Genomic DNA, 12934 nt, shown 5'->3' with positions numbered 1-12934 from the left:
TATCAAAACAAGTGTGGTAGATTTAAACATTGATTTGTAATTAACTCTTACGAGCTTCTCTCGATCTCCCCCCCCCCCCCCCCCCAAAGAAAAAAGGATGTTATAAATCTAAACTTGAATGAGTGATTCGGATATTCTCTAGAAAAAGACAAAAATAAGAGAGAGAGAGAGGAAATATAGTATGGTTGTCTTAGTCTTCCCTTTCCCCTTTCCCGCCTTAATTCTAATTGCCCAAACATCGAAATAAATTAAGCTTCCCTAAGTGCTGACGGCGCTCAAGACCCCCATCCATCCATCCATCCATCCAACAAACAACCAGCAAAAATTCGCTCCAGCCAAGTAGTAGCAGTAGAGAAAAAAAGACAAAGAATGGGTAAACTACTACTCTCTTCCAGACATCTTCTTTACACATGGACCGCAATCTCAGACGTCATGTACTGTCTAATATCGCCGATGAAGAAGCTCAGAACGACGGTTGCACCACCAAATGCGATCGAGACGTAGTACGGCAGCTTGTACGACTGGGCCCAGGCCTCGCGCGAGGCGGCGATGATGATCGGGTAAGCGTCTCGCTGGAGGACTGAAGGGTCCGTAGCCAGGATCCTCCTTACCTCTGCGAATTGGCCGTTGGCGATGCCCAAGACGATGTTCTTGATGGCCTCGCGACCAGCGGGGATGAGCGGGTTGACGATAGCCTGAAGAGCAATGGTATTCTGTGCCATGAGACCCAGGTACTTTGTTGCTTGGCGGGTCATGAGGTTGATGTAGATGGAGTAGCCGATTGCGCCGCCAATGTAGCGGATGCTGAGGGTAAGGGCGGTGACGGTGGCGATGTACTCGTCTGGAGCGGCGATTTGGGCAATGACGGTCGAGGGGATGATGACGGCGCCAATGGCGGTACAGGCCACGGAGGCGATGGCTACGACTGCGCCGACGTTGTGCGGGGTGTTGATAGAGAGGAGGGCTGTGGCGGCGGTTGCGACGGAGGTAACGAATATCATGACTTCGCGGAAGCGGCCGCCGGTGAGAGGGATTAGGAGTAAGCCTAAGAAGGCGCCGCCCATGATGCCGAAGCCGATGGGGAGGGAGCGGAGGCCGTTTTGTGTTGGGTCATCGCCTGTGGTTTGTGTTAGCGGCGGATACAACTGCGGGTTGCGGGTGTCGTTTGCTTACCGTAGACGTTGAGGACTTGGGATGGGTAGATGAGGATCAAGGCGAAGAAAGTGCCACCACTTATGAAGATGAGGATCAGGATGACAATCATGGTTCTCTTGGCTTTGGCAAACATTCCTCGTGGAACCATGGGATGGTCGGCGCGGAGCTCCCATACGATGAAGGCGGCTATGAGAACGAGTCCAAGAATAAAAGGCACGAGGTTGTGAACGCTGCCCCAGTTATACTAGAAAAGCGTTAGCATCATCTCGTGTGCCAAAAGCTTGGTTGAACGAACCTGCACTGATCCCCACTGAAGTCCCATCATGAAGAGGGTGATACCACTGGTACTCAGGAAACCACCGACGAGATCGAGTTTTGCGATGACATCGCGAGCAGTGTTATTCTCTGTAAGGCGAGATGGACTCCTGTAAAAGAAGACGCATAGTAGCAGCCCAACGAAGTTCCATACACCAACGAAGATGCCATTGTAGCGCCACCCAGCGCCATGCTCGGCAATGGTTTGAGACCACAGGACGGCCGGGCAGAAGGGAATAATGGTGATAACGACAAAGCCAATATACTTGGCGCGATCCTTGACAGGAACGACTTCGGCTGTGCCAGAGAGTGAGATCATCTCGTTGAGACCCGCACCAATACCTGAAAAGACCTGGCCACCTGGAGTTTGTCAGCGAAAGCTGTTAGACCATGTGAATACGCTACCCACCAATGGCGATGTTCATGTTCGAGGCAGTCGATGTAACAATGGCACCGATAACCAATGCCAATTGTCCAGCAATGGCAACCCTTTGCCTTCCAAAGAGGTCGGACAGCGCACCGACAAAAGGCAAAAGGGCGGCAAGCGGAATGAGATAGGCGATCATGAACCATGAGTATCGATCCGCTCCTCCGAGATCTCTGGTGATAAACGAGATGATGGAGCCAAAGATGAAGAGGGGAATCTGAGATCCAACCCAGAGGAAAACCATGCATACCAAAGTTGTGAAGAGCTTGAAGTTCATCTGCAACTCTTTGTCAACACCTCATGTCCGCACGACCGCATTCGTCAGACTGACCTTTTCGTGGACGATTACACCACTATCGCCGCCGCTGCCGACCTGCGACAGTTGAGGTTTGTCTTGTTCATGAACAGGCGTCTGTGAGGTCACCATCTCAAGCGCATTGCCATCGTGTTTCTCATAATCCTGAGAGCGGCCGCTCGATGCAGTTCTTTCGTCCATTTTGTTGAAGGTGTGGGGCCTGGAGAACATCTTGCCACGGCAAGAAGAGGAGGCGTAGGATAGTTCAAGTAGTCTGAGCTGTCCCCCAGACCCAGACCCTAGTGAGCTGTGGTGTTACCCAAGCGTCACACTAGCTCCTATGTCATAGCGAAGTTTGTCGCGTGGAAGCCTCTTAAATCGAAAGGCCAATATCACATGTAATACCACCGCAATGCAGGGGAATGGGCGGGGGGCGCGCAGTGGAACAAACAAGGACTCGAGGGCCCCTCAATCCCCCAAAACGCCGAAATCGACCTTGGTATTGCCCGTTCGGCGCCTTCAAGGTCATAGCGGAGTGGATGGCGGGATGCTGGTTGCGGAAACCTTGTACCCCTACCACACTTGACCCGCTAGCGTCAGGGTCATAAACCTTATTTGCTCAGCCAAAGCCAGATTCCAATCTCTTTAATTTGTTCATTTCTGCCATTACCCTGCGACTTGATGATCGCTGATCCAGACCACGAATGCTTGATTTTCGTTCGTACAGTCGTTCTTTACAGCCCTGCGCTTACTTGTACGAGTGAAGGGAAGCAGGAATAGCAGCATCTCACTTGAGCCGTGTGTAAGAAAACGGGCCGACGCTCTCTGAACGAATAAGGCTAGGAAGGAAAGGGATGCTACTGCGATTGGGGAATGAGCTGGATGAGGATGTTGTCGCAGACATGTATGATGCGCAATCTGCTGGGGACTGCAGATCATCTCTGCAAAGTGTACGTAGTACATACTCACTTCTAAGCCACACCGATGGGTCAATATGAGGCAGAAACATCCCCGAGAGACATCACGTAAGTAAGTATGTACATAGAGTTTTACATACCGGGCCGTTGGTTAAAAAAAACATTTGGCTCACAACAATTGGTGCACATTTAGATGCAACGTTCTTTATCGCTGCTCAATTACGTCTGGCCATTAGATTGCAGTCTTGATGAAACCATGGAGCATTCGAATACCGTTGAGAATCCCTCCAAGACCATGTTCTTTTGTTGAGGGAAGATTGGTGACGGCATCCCGAAGTAGATTTGTATAAGAAGTTTAGCTAGTTGGATTCGTCGTAGCGTTTCCCCTTCAACACGGCTAGATCGACGGTCCGGTCACAGCCGGATTTCTCGGAGTGGTAAGTTGAGACAACACACAGAAAGTCGTATACTGTGCTATGTACTGCGTACATAGCCATAAGTAAGTTCATACGCGCGTATGTACAGTTAGCTGTATGGTGGGTGGCGATTGTCTCATGTGTTCAAGAACATGTGAAGTGGACGTGAGACCACTAAGACTGGGTGGTTTGTTCACGGTCCATCATCTTCACGTCTACAGCAACATGTGGTGAGAACAATAGAATGTGCGGTGGCAATCTCAATGTAACGCCACAATTGTGAACAACGGCAATCGAAGCCGACGTAAGCCTCGCCGGAATATGTACTTACTATGCACCACGTATGTAAGTAACCCGGCGCTTAGAGAATCAGGTCGAAGGTGTACCAGATCCAGCAGTTGAACAATGGATGGTCTCGCGTTGAGACAGAACTGCAGCTTGACCCATTGTGGATGTGGGGTTTTGATGCATGCCGGTGGCCAAGATGTCCGAGTATTGCATTCCAATCGATTGATGATGATGATGATGATGATGGTGATGATTCTTCTTCCTATAATCCCTACTGGTCAGATGGCGAAGACAACACCAAGTTGTAAATGCTGCAGACACATGGTTGCTAGGTGCATATACTAGTAAATGATGAGCACGGCATTTCCCGCTAACATCGGGCTAGTACTGCCGTCGAACTTCGCAGGGGTGGATGCGCATTTAAAAGGCCCTAATGTACTTGGTCTAATACGACTTCCGGCTTACGGCTTACGGCTTACGCGCCCAGACATTTAACTGCCGATTTGCAGTCAAGGGTGAACGTCAGACGCGTCTGGCATGATCGCAGCAGGTCAATCGATGCCCAAAGTGAAGTCCTGGACGATCTGAACATGGCTTCTCTTCAACTGTTTGACGAGCATGATTGGTCCTGGGCCAAGGGTCATGTGAGCTCAATTCATATAGGTCAAGTCAGAGTTGTATCTGCATCCGGCATACGAGCTCAAGCTGGCGTGTGCTGGTTTGGAACACTAGGAAATGCGGAACGCGACGGGAAGGTACGAAGCTCGGAGGGTATGAGTGTCAGGATGGCAGAAATTGGACGAGGCCGTCTCCACAGTTCACCAAGAGCGGATCGAGGCTAGTGTCTTGGCGTATACCCGAACGCGTTTAATCATTCACCAAACTGAACCCAAACACTCACATCATCTCTTTACACGTCGAGAAATCTACATTGGTTATCCTTGACTTCTCAGACGCTTCTCGATTATGTACATTGTACAGACTCCACGTCAGTCTACGGTCTACTGAACGACGATAGGGTTCCTAGTAGGGCTCAACGCTCGATCTTATGTAACCAGGCTTACCGGCTATTGCCTCGTCCATGCCGTACCAAGGCTCTCTTGCGATCATGGCATCGGCACATCATGTGCAACTCAACATGACGGCAGATCCACACTGCTCAACCACCAGCAACCGTTGTTTGTTCATCGTACATCATGGTTATCATGGCATCTTCTCCCCATGTCCAAGAGCCTTTCAATCTTGGTGCTATCCTTTTCTTCTCCGGAAATGCGAGTGAGTTCCTACTCGCGGATATAACTATAAGTAGGGCAGAAGATTACTCCGATAGGGCTGGAAATGGGCCATCCGTCTTACTCAGCAACCACACTGGCCTAGCCAGTTTCAGCAAATCTTCTGACGGCAAGTCTATCATCTGGTACATACGGGTCAGCCCGATGAGATTTTTGAAATTGCCGGATTTCATCGCTAGTAGATGCCGTAACCTCAAATCTGGGCTGCTCAGATAAGCCTCCTGATTTATTCGTCCGTACTTGTGCGTTCTGCTCGAGCATCGTCTCGTCTATAGCATGACGCAAGCAGACCGCATGCTCAAGCTTGTCATGGCGTGGCATGCGATTTGTTCTTGTTGTATCCAATTGGAGATTTTGTCAAAGAACCCAGCACGTTGAACTAACTTCGGAGTACCTCAAACAACACTGACACATGGATCCAACGCCTTTTGAATGAGTCTTGTGATATCTTAGTACTCGTTGCTGCTGGAGGTTAAAAAGAAACTCTATGTCTATTCTCATTCTTCAGACCAAGCTTTTGGGGAACGGTGAGAAACAATTATTCCGATGAGCTTGACGGAGCTTCACCTCCTACCAGACTGGATATATGCCGCAGCACGCATGACAATCCGCCTAAACCTAAACACCCGTCGGCCTTGTTTAGTGGAAGGCCAGCTATCAGTTTACCTTTTTTGCTTGCTCCTCGGCGGTCAAATAGAACGGCATGACCTGCTTCCGATGTCAACCGTTGGGGAAACCTTAATCTGCCCAAATCGACGCAATCGGCGACTACAGGGAGATATGCGTACTTGAACGCTGCGGGAAAGCTGAATGTATTGCCTGACTGAAAATGCTGAGGATTGCAATGAAATGGCGAGATTTCTTGCCGAAAATTAAAATAGTTCGTATCAGGAAATATTGGTCATTCTGTGCGACAGTGGAGTACTGAAGACATGACATTTGTCATGCAAATTGCCGAAAACATGAAAGTTACTGTTGAAACAGGGCAATCTGAATGACACTGCGACTTACTCGTATCTGTTATAAATTGACTCGCAAAGCTAACATTGTATACCTGAAAGGGACTGGCAAGCAACCCATAAACTCAGTTGTAAGTACTGTCTGCTGATTCCGAACTTTAAGTTGACCCAGTAACATCGTTCTTGCACATCGGCTTTCTTCTCACTAGACGCAAAGCGGTCTAGTGAAACTTACAGCCGATTTACGGATAAGAGTCGCATCTGTAGTCAAGTCATTGTATATAGTAGTCAGGACTGTTCCTCCAAGCAGCAGCAGCATTGATCTAAGTGAGCCAATGAGCAAGAGATGTGGATTTTATCGGCCCATCTATCGATGACTTTGCATTAGTTCTCGAATGCAGCTTTGATAATTCACATATATCCACCAAAACTAGCACCTCTTTCGCCAACGTTAATCGCACAAGAGCCACTTGATCTTCATATAGAACGAGTTACTGAAAGGGTTGTCGTAAGTTCCTATTCTCCAGTACGTGGTAATTCACTATCATGGGGCTGGATATTTTTCTAGAACTTTCTAGGAAGCAGATACAGGCCAGTTGCATCTTTGGTGATATGCACATTTGGGACGATTGAAGTTTTTGTAGGTATGTGGCTCCTCAAGTGGAATATTCAGTAACTGGATTGTCACAACATGCGCACTCAATACTCCTGCGCTAGTGTTCAATATCCTATCTGCCAACTTCTGGTGGCTAGATAGAAATGGCTGCTCACGTGATATCACTCTCTTCAGGAAAGCACAAGGAGCCTCTGAAAGCCTTTACAGAGGCGCAATTCTACTGCCAATCGTACCGGTAGTACATTAAGTCAAGCTTTACTATTAAGTGAATTTCATTTTGGTAATTGTGTATCGCGAGCCCTCACCGCCCCACTTTGTCGTTCCAATCACCATGATGCCATATTTTGACCCTTATCAGTCACCTTATCTCACGAGATTTCATCGCTATCGTCAAAAGCACTCTTTATCTAGAGCATTGATTTCACCCAAGCTTCGAACATCAGGACGCTATATTCACGCCCGGCTGTCCAATTCTCACCTACCATGGAGCACCAACACTATCAACCAACCTGGCCGCTGGTCGAGGGCACATATGATTACACAATGAACTTGGCTGCCGAGCTCTGGACTATGATATGGCTAGCGGGTGAAGCCACCAAGCATATGCCAAAAGAGATGTTGATTTGAATACCGCGAAGAAAGGGAAGACTGCAGCTTGCCCGGATACAACAATTGTTGAGGTAAACAACGCTGGTACAAAGACCTGAGGATATCACACGAGTTAGACAAAAGTCCACGCGCTACCTGGAGACAAGCAAAAAGAAACTACCGGTATGGCATCACATTCAAGGTCGCGAAGTATGAACTGACGAAACAGTGGGGATGTCGCACTGGTTTGGACAAAATCATCTACACAAAATATACCGAACATTGATTCCTACGAAGTGCAAGGTATGTCTGTATGCAGTATCTGACGAATCGTAGCCCATGTACTGACTAATAGCAAGCAGCGCATCAGCCGAGTGTTCTCCAGGGCTAAGAGGACTGGGCAAGTATCATGCAGCTGCAGTGACGACACAGAGCGTATGGTATCGGGATTTGGGAATTGTCGGGGAATGGGAAAGGGAGTGCCCAAGTGACATGAAAGGGCATCAGTATTCTCATTGGTGCTATAATAGGAAGGTACCTGGGCCACAATCGGATCGTATGCAAGGACCAAACATTAGATTTAGTTTAATACCTCTTAGCGGTCCTTTTTTTTTTTTTTTAGTAATTTGACAGTCAATTCCAGGGTTATGAAGTTGATTTGCCAAAATGACGTCTGATATAATCGACAAATGTTTTTGCTATGCTCCAATTCTTTTGTATCGCGCGAAAGCGAAACAGACAACTCTTGCAATCGTGACTTATGAGATAAGTGAAGTAAGACAATGAACACACTGTAGCACTAGGACTTCAAATCAATCGCAATTACCTCCTCTTACTCTATTTGCTGGACCATAGCTGCTTAACGTTCTTCAATCACTCCCCTCTCGTCGCGTTGATGCCAAGTCCTATATAAAGTCCCACAAAAATCCACCAGCGTCCTCATCTGGTAACATGACAAAGTCAACAAACCGGCCGAGCTATATATAAACTCCCATGAAGTGAGTCCTAAGTGACAGCAAAGAAGCTTAAAGGGCACGGTACTTAAAGGGGATGTATATACGGCTTCAGAAAATCCTTCGAAACAAAAGTCTTTTTCCATTTCTCACGCTTTTACCGCAACATGGTGACAAAGACTCACATTTCCTCTCGATTTTAGCAGGTGCGACACCAATGCTAATTGAGTGGGATTGCAATGACCCGGTGTCCTGGAGATGGTAATAGAATCGGGGGTTATCTACGATGTAATCTGTATTGCTTTAAGAAGCTGGGAAGAGAGGTGAGGTGAGGTGCGATAAAGGGTATTGAAGAGGTTGCGGGAGAGATCGGTTGTCCGAGGGAGATGTGCTGAGGGAGAGGTCAAGAAGCTGCGCTGTGTTAAGAAAGTTTATCGCACTTCTGGAGTACTTAATAGATGCGGGGCTTTGCTTGTCGAAGACACACATGGTAAGTCGTTCGCAGGATGCACAAGGTGTCAATTGGGGCAGTCCTGGGTTTATCTCTTGAGACGACTTGGCTTTTCGTCGTTTGATTGGGTAGTTTCGCACTCTGTTGCAGCGAGATCCTTGTCTTTGCAGGTGTGTGATCGGTGTAGAGAGGCTTGGGTGTGATCGTATTTGTAAATACCCCGAGCCAGTCGGTTGGAATTATAATGGGGCTCGTGAAACGAGTGGCACTTTATTCTGGAGACGGATAGGAAGGTGACTTCGGTAGCGTTTAAGGCTCTGTTTAAATCCTTGGTGTGGTATGTAAAGGGCCAAAGAAGAAAGGGTTGTTTGATGTTGGTGATGCGTGTACGGCATTGAAGAGTTTGGCAATGATATAGAATAAGAAAATAGACGCTTTGCTGCGGGAAATCCGAGCATTCCGATAGATTTTCGTCTATTCTTATCAGATACGGTATGCACTTCCTAAGAATAGGATCAATCCCAGTGTCTAGAGATTTTTGGATGTGAATTCCAGGGTACCGATCATTTTCGGCAGTTAGTTCTTGTACGCGCGTTGATATATTTAAACGTCCTGGAAATGAGGCTCAGCATGGCTAGAGCATGTCCTTGGTATTTGATTTTCATCTACAGCACTAAATTGAACAGGGTCGTCGATTGCGTTTGCGCCTAAAGCTTATAGACAGTAGATGGTGGGTCAGTCTCCTCGCACACATCTTAGCCTTACAGCGCGCTGGAACCTTTATAGGCAATAAGGTCACTCTTATTCTCCACTATACAAGTTGCGAATTCTATTTCTATAGTGAGTAATATCCACTTTTGTAGCGAATGTAAGGGTCCACATTCGCAACGCTACCCGAATCCGTAGATTTGGAATACGAAGGGCAGTGCTTACATCGCCTCATTTTCGCCGTAGCACTCCAACGTTGAAATCATATTATTGATAATCGTCATTGAATTCGAAAGATCACCTTCGATGATCATCGTCCTAGCTCAGGCGGAACTAATTTCGGTTCCGGATCCGTCCCCATCCGGTGCCCCTGGAACCCAGCCCATAGCACACTGCCGCGACAACGGTCCGAGATTTAGCGAGCACGCAACTAACACAAATATAATAAGCAGCATAGCTGTTCAGAGACTGCTAGGTATGATTTATCAGCTCGAAATGTCTGGAAACTAGTGTTTGGTACACGCTTGACTAGCTTACCAAGTCTAGTAGGCCAATGTTGCGTCAAACCATATACAAGGATACGAACACAAACCACAGCAAACTTTGCTTACTCCATAATAGGTGATGCACTAAATGTGCTTTTATTAAAGTATGACATGATTTTTTTGGAGAAGTCGTCCGATTTCCCCTCCATTCAAGAGCGTCGTAGTAGATATACCGAGGCCATTAAGGACTGTGACATTCTCGCGTTCATGGAAAGCAAGTCGAGACAGGGCCTGAGCCAATCAGGAATCCGGAGCCGAGTCAAGAGCTTCTGGTGTGGCTTATGGCTACCACCCGCAACCCAAAGTGGATACTGAGGCGAAGGCATACATATATTTCGCGGAGCCGCACGCAGGCTCCAATGATTGTGGAAGGTAATTCTTCTCCCCATGCTTGCCCCTATTACTTGGAGAGCTTTGCTAAATTCCTGCGATTGGCACTGCCTTCGTATCAGCGGAGATATAGCCGAAGATGTAAAGTTCCCACTTGACGGCTTTGATAGTTGGGTCTGCGTTACGTCAAGTCACTTACACACATCGGCCCACTTCCAGCACCCGGAATGCTTTGACCAACGGACATTTTATGGCGACATTTCAATTCCTACGTGATTCACCTTCGCCACAAACAAAACCATGCTGGAGTGAGTGGTGTTTGCTCCCATGGTGACTGTTTGTGCACGTGCCACATGTGACTTCCTGTTTGAAACCCGCGCCTTGAGTGTCTCACTGCCGTTTTCCTCAACCGTACTTCCTCTTGAATCTTCCATCTCCTTGTAATCACTTGCTTCAAAACCCCCTCGTGGGACCCGTCCATTGTGGCGGTACAGCTTTCGGGCGAGTCCGTAGCCACAGCAGCAACCACACGCCTATACGAGTACCGGCACACTTTCCCACTAACTTCTTTGCCAACGGTTCTCCCAAATATCTCCTAAAATGACGAATTCCAAGCAGGTTGCGCAATCTCGCATGTGGAAGAAGCCTCTAGCTGTCTCAAACGCGACCAACCCGCTCGCAGTAGCACTGACCTTATATCCGGTACTAGAAGTAGGTTCCACCCTGTTACTAATTTTGGCGCTCAATGACTAATAAACGATAGACACTTGTTTCGTACCTTCCGCCATATGATTTAGTCACAGTGACCCAATTGTGCCAAACGCTTCATAGCCACATCCAAATACACGATGCGAGGGTAAAGGCCAATCTACTTTCTAAGACCTTGTGTGCTGGGCTGGGCTCCTACTTGCGCACATTGTTTCACTGTGCGTGCACAGCAAAGAGTTTTCGCCTAACTATCGGCTGTGCCAGCGATGGGTTTCGAACTGAATCGCGTCCATGTGTGGAGTGCGGAATCAACACATGCGATGAATGCCGGATACATGTCTTCTACAACCATCTCGTCGAGGACGCTGGGTACGACCAACGTCGCTGGTGGGCAGGTTTTTTCTTTCTGAATACTGCGTCGATTTCTGTCCTTCCACCAAAGCATGGAGATGTATCTGCCTGGTACCGTCCTATCGAAGAAATGGAGCCTCTCCACGATCGCGGCCGTTTCCACATTCCACTCCACATTCCTGCCATCGGCGATCCGGAGCCAATAGAGCGCCTTCTGGATATCAACCTGGGTGAGCAACAGATCATCAGCCCTCTCGGTCGTACTCAACCTCCATATAGCGGCAACGAGATTGTATCGTTCCTCAATATGATTATCACCCTACGGAAAGAGCTTGTGTGCTTGGCATGCTTCAAGGAACGACAGAAGAAAGGCTCATCTCGATGCTCTTGCACACTCCGTAAGCGCTTCCTGGACCGTTGGCTGTGCGTGGGTTGCTATGTAAAAGAAGATCACGCAGACAAAGCCATGGCTAGCCATATCGTTGTCCAAGACGACGACGGAGGCGGCCACCGTCACCTATGTGCCTGTGGGGCGAGTTTCGGAGCGGGTCCACAGCCAAAAATTCTTTGTAACTGGTGCAAGGGAGAGGTTGCAGGGGAATGGGTTGACGCCGAAAACGAGATGGAGGACCGAGACGCCGAAGAGCCCGAGGAGGAAGAGCAACAAGACGAGGAGCATTCAGCTGCTGACTTTGCGCATATGGAGCCTGGTGAGCTTGGTTTCGCCAAAAATTGCGACAAGTCGTTATCAGTCTATGTAGACGGCACTTGCATTCGTGGAGAGCGTTTGGGGCGAGGCATTGTGCGCAAATGGAGATTAGAGGAAGGTCTGCCGGACGATTGCATTTGCTGTCTGTGCGAAGACGGCGATGCCAACCATAACCACAACCACGATGGAAACGACGGCGAGGGGAACGATGATGGGGACGAACGGGGGACGAACGAGAACAGTACTACAGCTATCGATGACGATGAGAGTAACTGAGGGTATGCTGGTGTGGGAAAGACGCCTCCGAAGTGCTGGTATTGGGGTCATAGGAGTAGTTCACAAGCCTGTGCGTTACTGATTAGGGGGTAAAAGCAGAAAGCTATGTATGAATGTTGATGTACTCGAAGCTCGCTAACACGGCCAGCGAACACATAGCTACCCAAACGTCCTAGGGCAAGAAACGTTTCAAGTGAATAGAAAGATAGGGAGCCGGTGATGGCGAGTAGCGCCTCCCCGCAGCGTGCACGACCTTCTCCCCGATGTGGGCCCTTACTATAGTACTATGCGAGCCGGGAAGCTTGGCATTGACAGCGACGCCTCGCCTCACCGGAGGCTCACTACCACCATGCTGGAATACCTTGCGCGTTCCTATCCAGTCGATCCTTAGGCCATCCTATCGCCCGTTTTCCACACCGACTCCGTATTTTTGAGCTGGATTGGGGAAATGTGAATGTAGATCCATAGAGAGGTGCAGTGTGAGGTTGCAGTACCTACACAGGCGTGGGAGCGAGCACTGGTTTCAAAGGCTACAAATGCATCACATGCACCCATCTCTTACCAGCACTGTGGATTTCTCGGTGACTTCGTATTACCTTTGAGCTATGCATTTGCCTTACGTAGGAGATAGACGG

At 48.5% G+C, this 12934-nt stretch overlaps 3 protein-coding genes across 3 annotated transcripts; 2 read left to right on the top strand and 1 right to left on the bottom strand.

Annotated features, from left to right (window-relative positions):
- Positions 1–85: 85 nt before the first annotated feature.
- COCSADRAFT_32308 (uncharacterized protein) lies at positions 86–2440 on the bottom strand. Its single transcript, XM_007696067.1, has 5 exons — positions 2229–2440; positions 1880–2174; positions 1451–1830; positions 1174–1399; positions 86–1117 (listed from the first exon to the last, which is right to left on the bottom strand). The coding sequence occupies exons 1-5, from the start codon at positions 2391–2393 to the stop codon at positions 405–407; spliced, it is 1779 nt and encodes a 592-aa protein (XP_007694257.1). The 5' UTR covers positions 2394–2440; the 3' UTR covers positions 86–404.
- Positions 2441–4403: 1963 nt separating this feature from the next.
- COCSADRAFT_21814 (uncharacterized protein) lies at positions 4404–5321 on the top strand (the record flags this gene model as incomplete). The annotated part of the gene is made up of 2 exons (XM_007695887.1): positions 4404–4568; positions 4962–5321. The coding sequence occupies 2 exons, from the start codon at positions 4404–4406 to the stop codon at positions 5319–5321; spliced, it is 525 nt and encodes a 174-aa protein (XP_007694077.1).
- A 5652-nt stretch (positions 5322–10973) lies between these two features.
- COCSADRAFT_212013 (uncharacterized protein) lies at positions 10974–12430 on the top strand. The gene has a single exon (XM_007696702.1). It carries the CDS (start codon positions 11445–11447, stop codon positions 12297–12299), a length of 855 nt encoding a protein of 284 aa, XP_007694892.1. The 5' UTR covers positions 10974–11444; the 3' UTR covers positions 12300–12430.
- The last annotated feature ends 504 nt before the right edge of the window (positions 12431–12934 follow it).

The sequence above is a fragment of the Bipolaris sorokiniana genome, assembly GCF_000338995.1.
Source record: "Bipolaris sorokiniana ND90Pr unplaced genomic scaffold COCSAscaffold_1, whole genome shotgun sequence".
Taxonomy (NCBI): Eukaryota; Fungi; Ascomycota; class Dothideomycetes; order Pleosporales; family Pleosporaceae; genus Bipolaris; species Bipolaris sorokiniana.
This window is presented reverse-complemented; position numbering and strand designations above follow the sequence as displayed.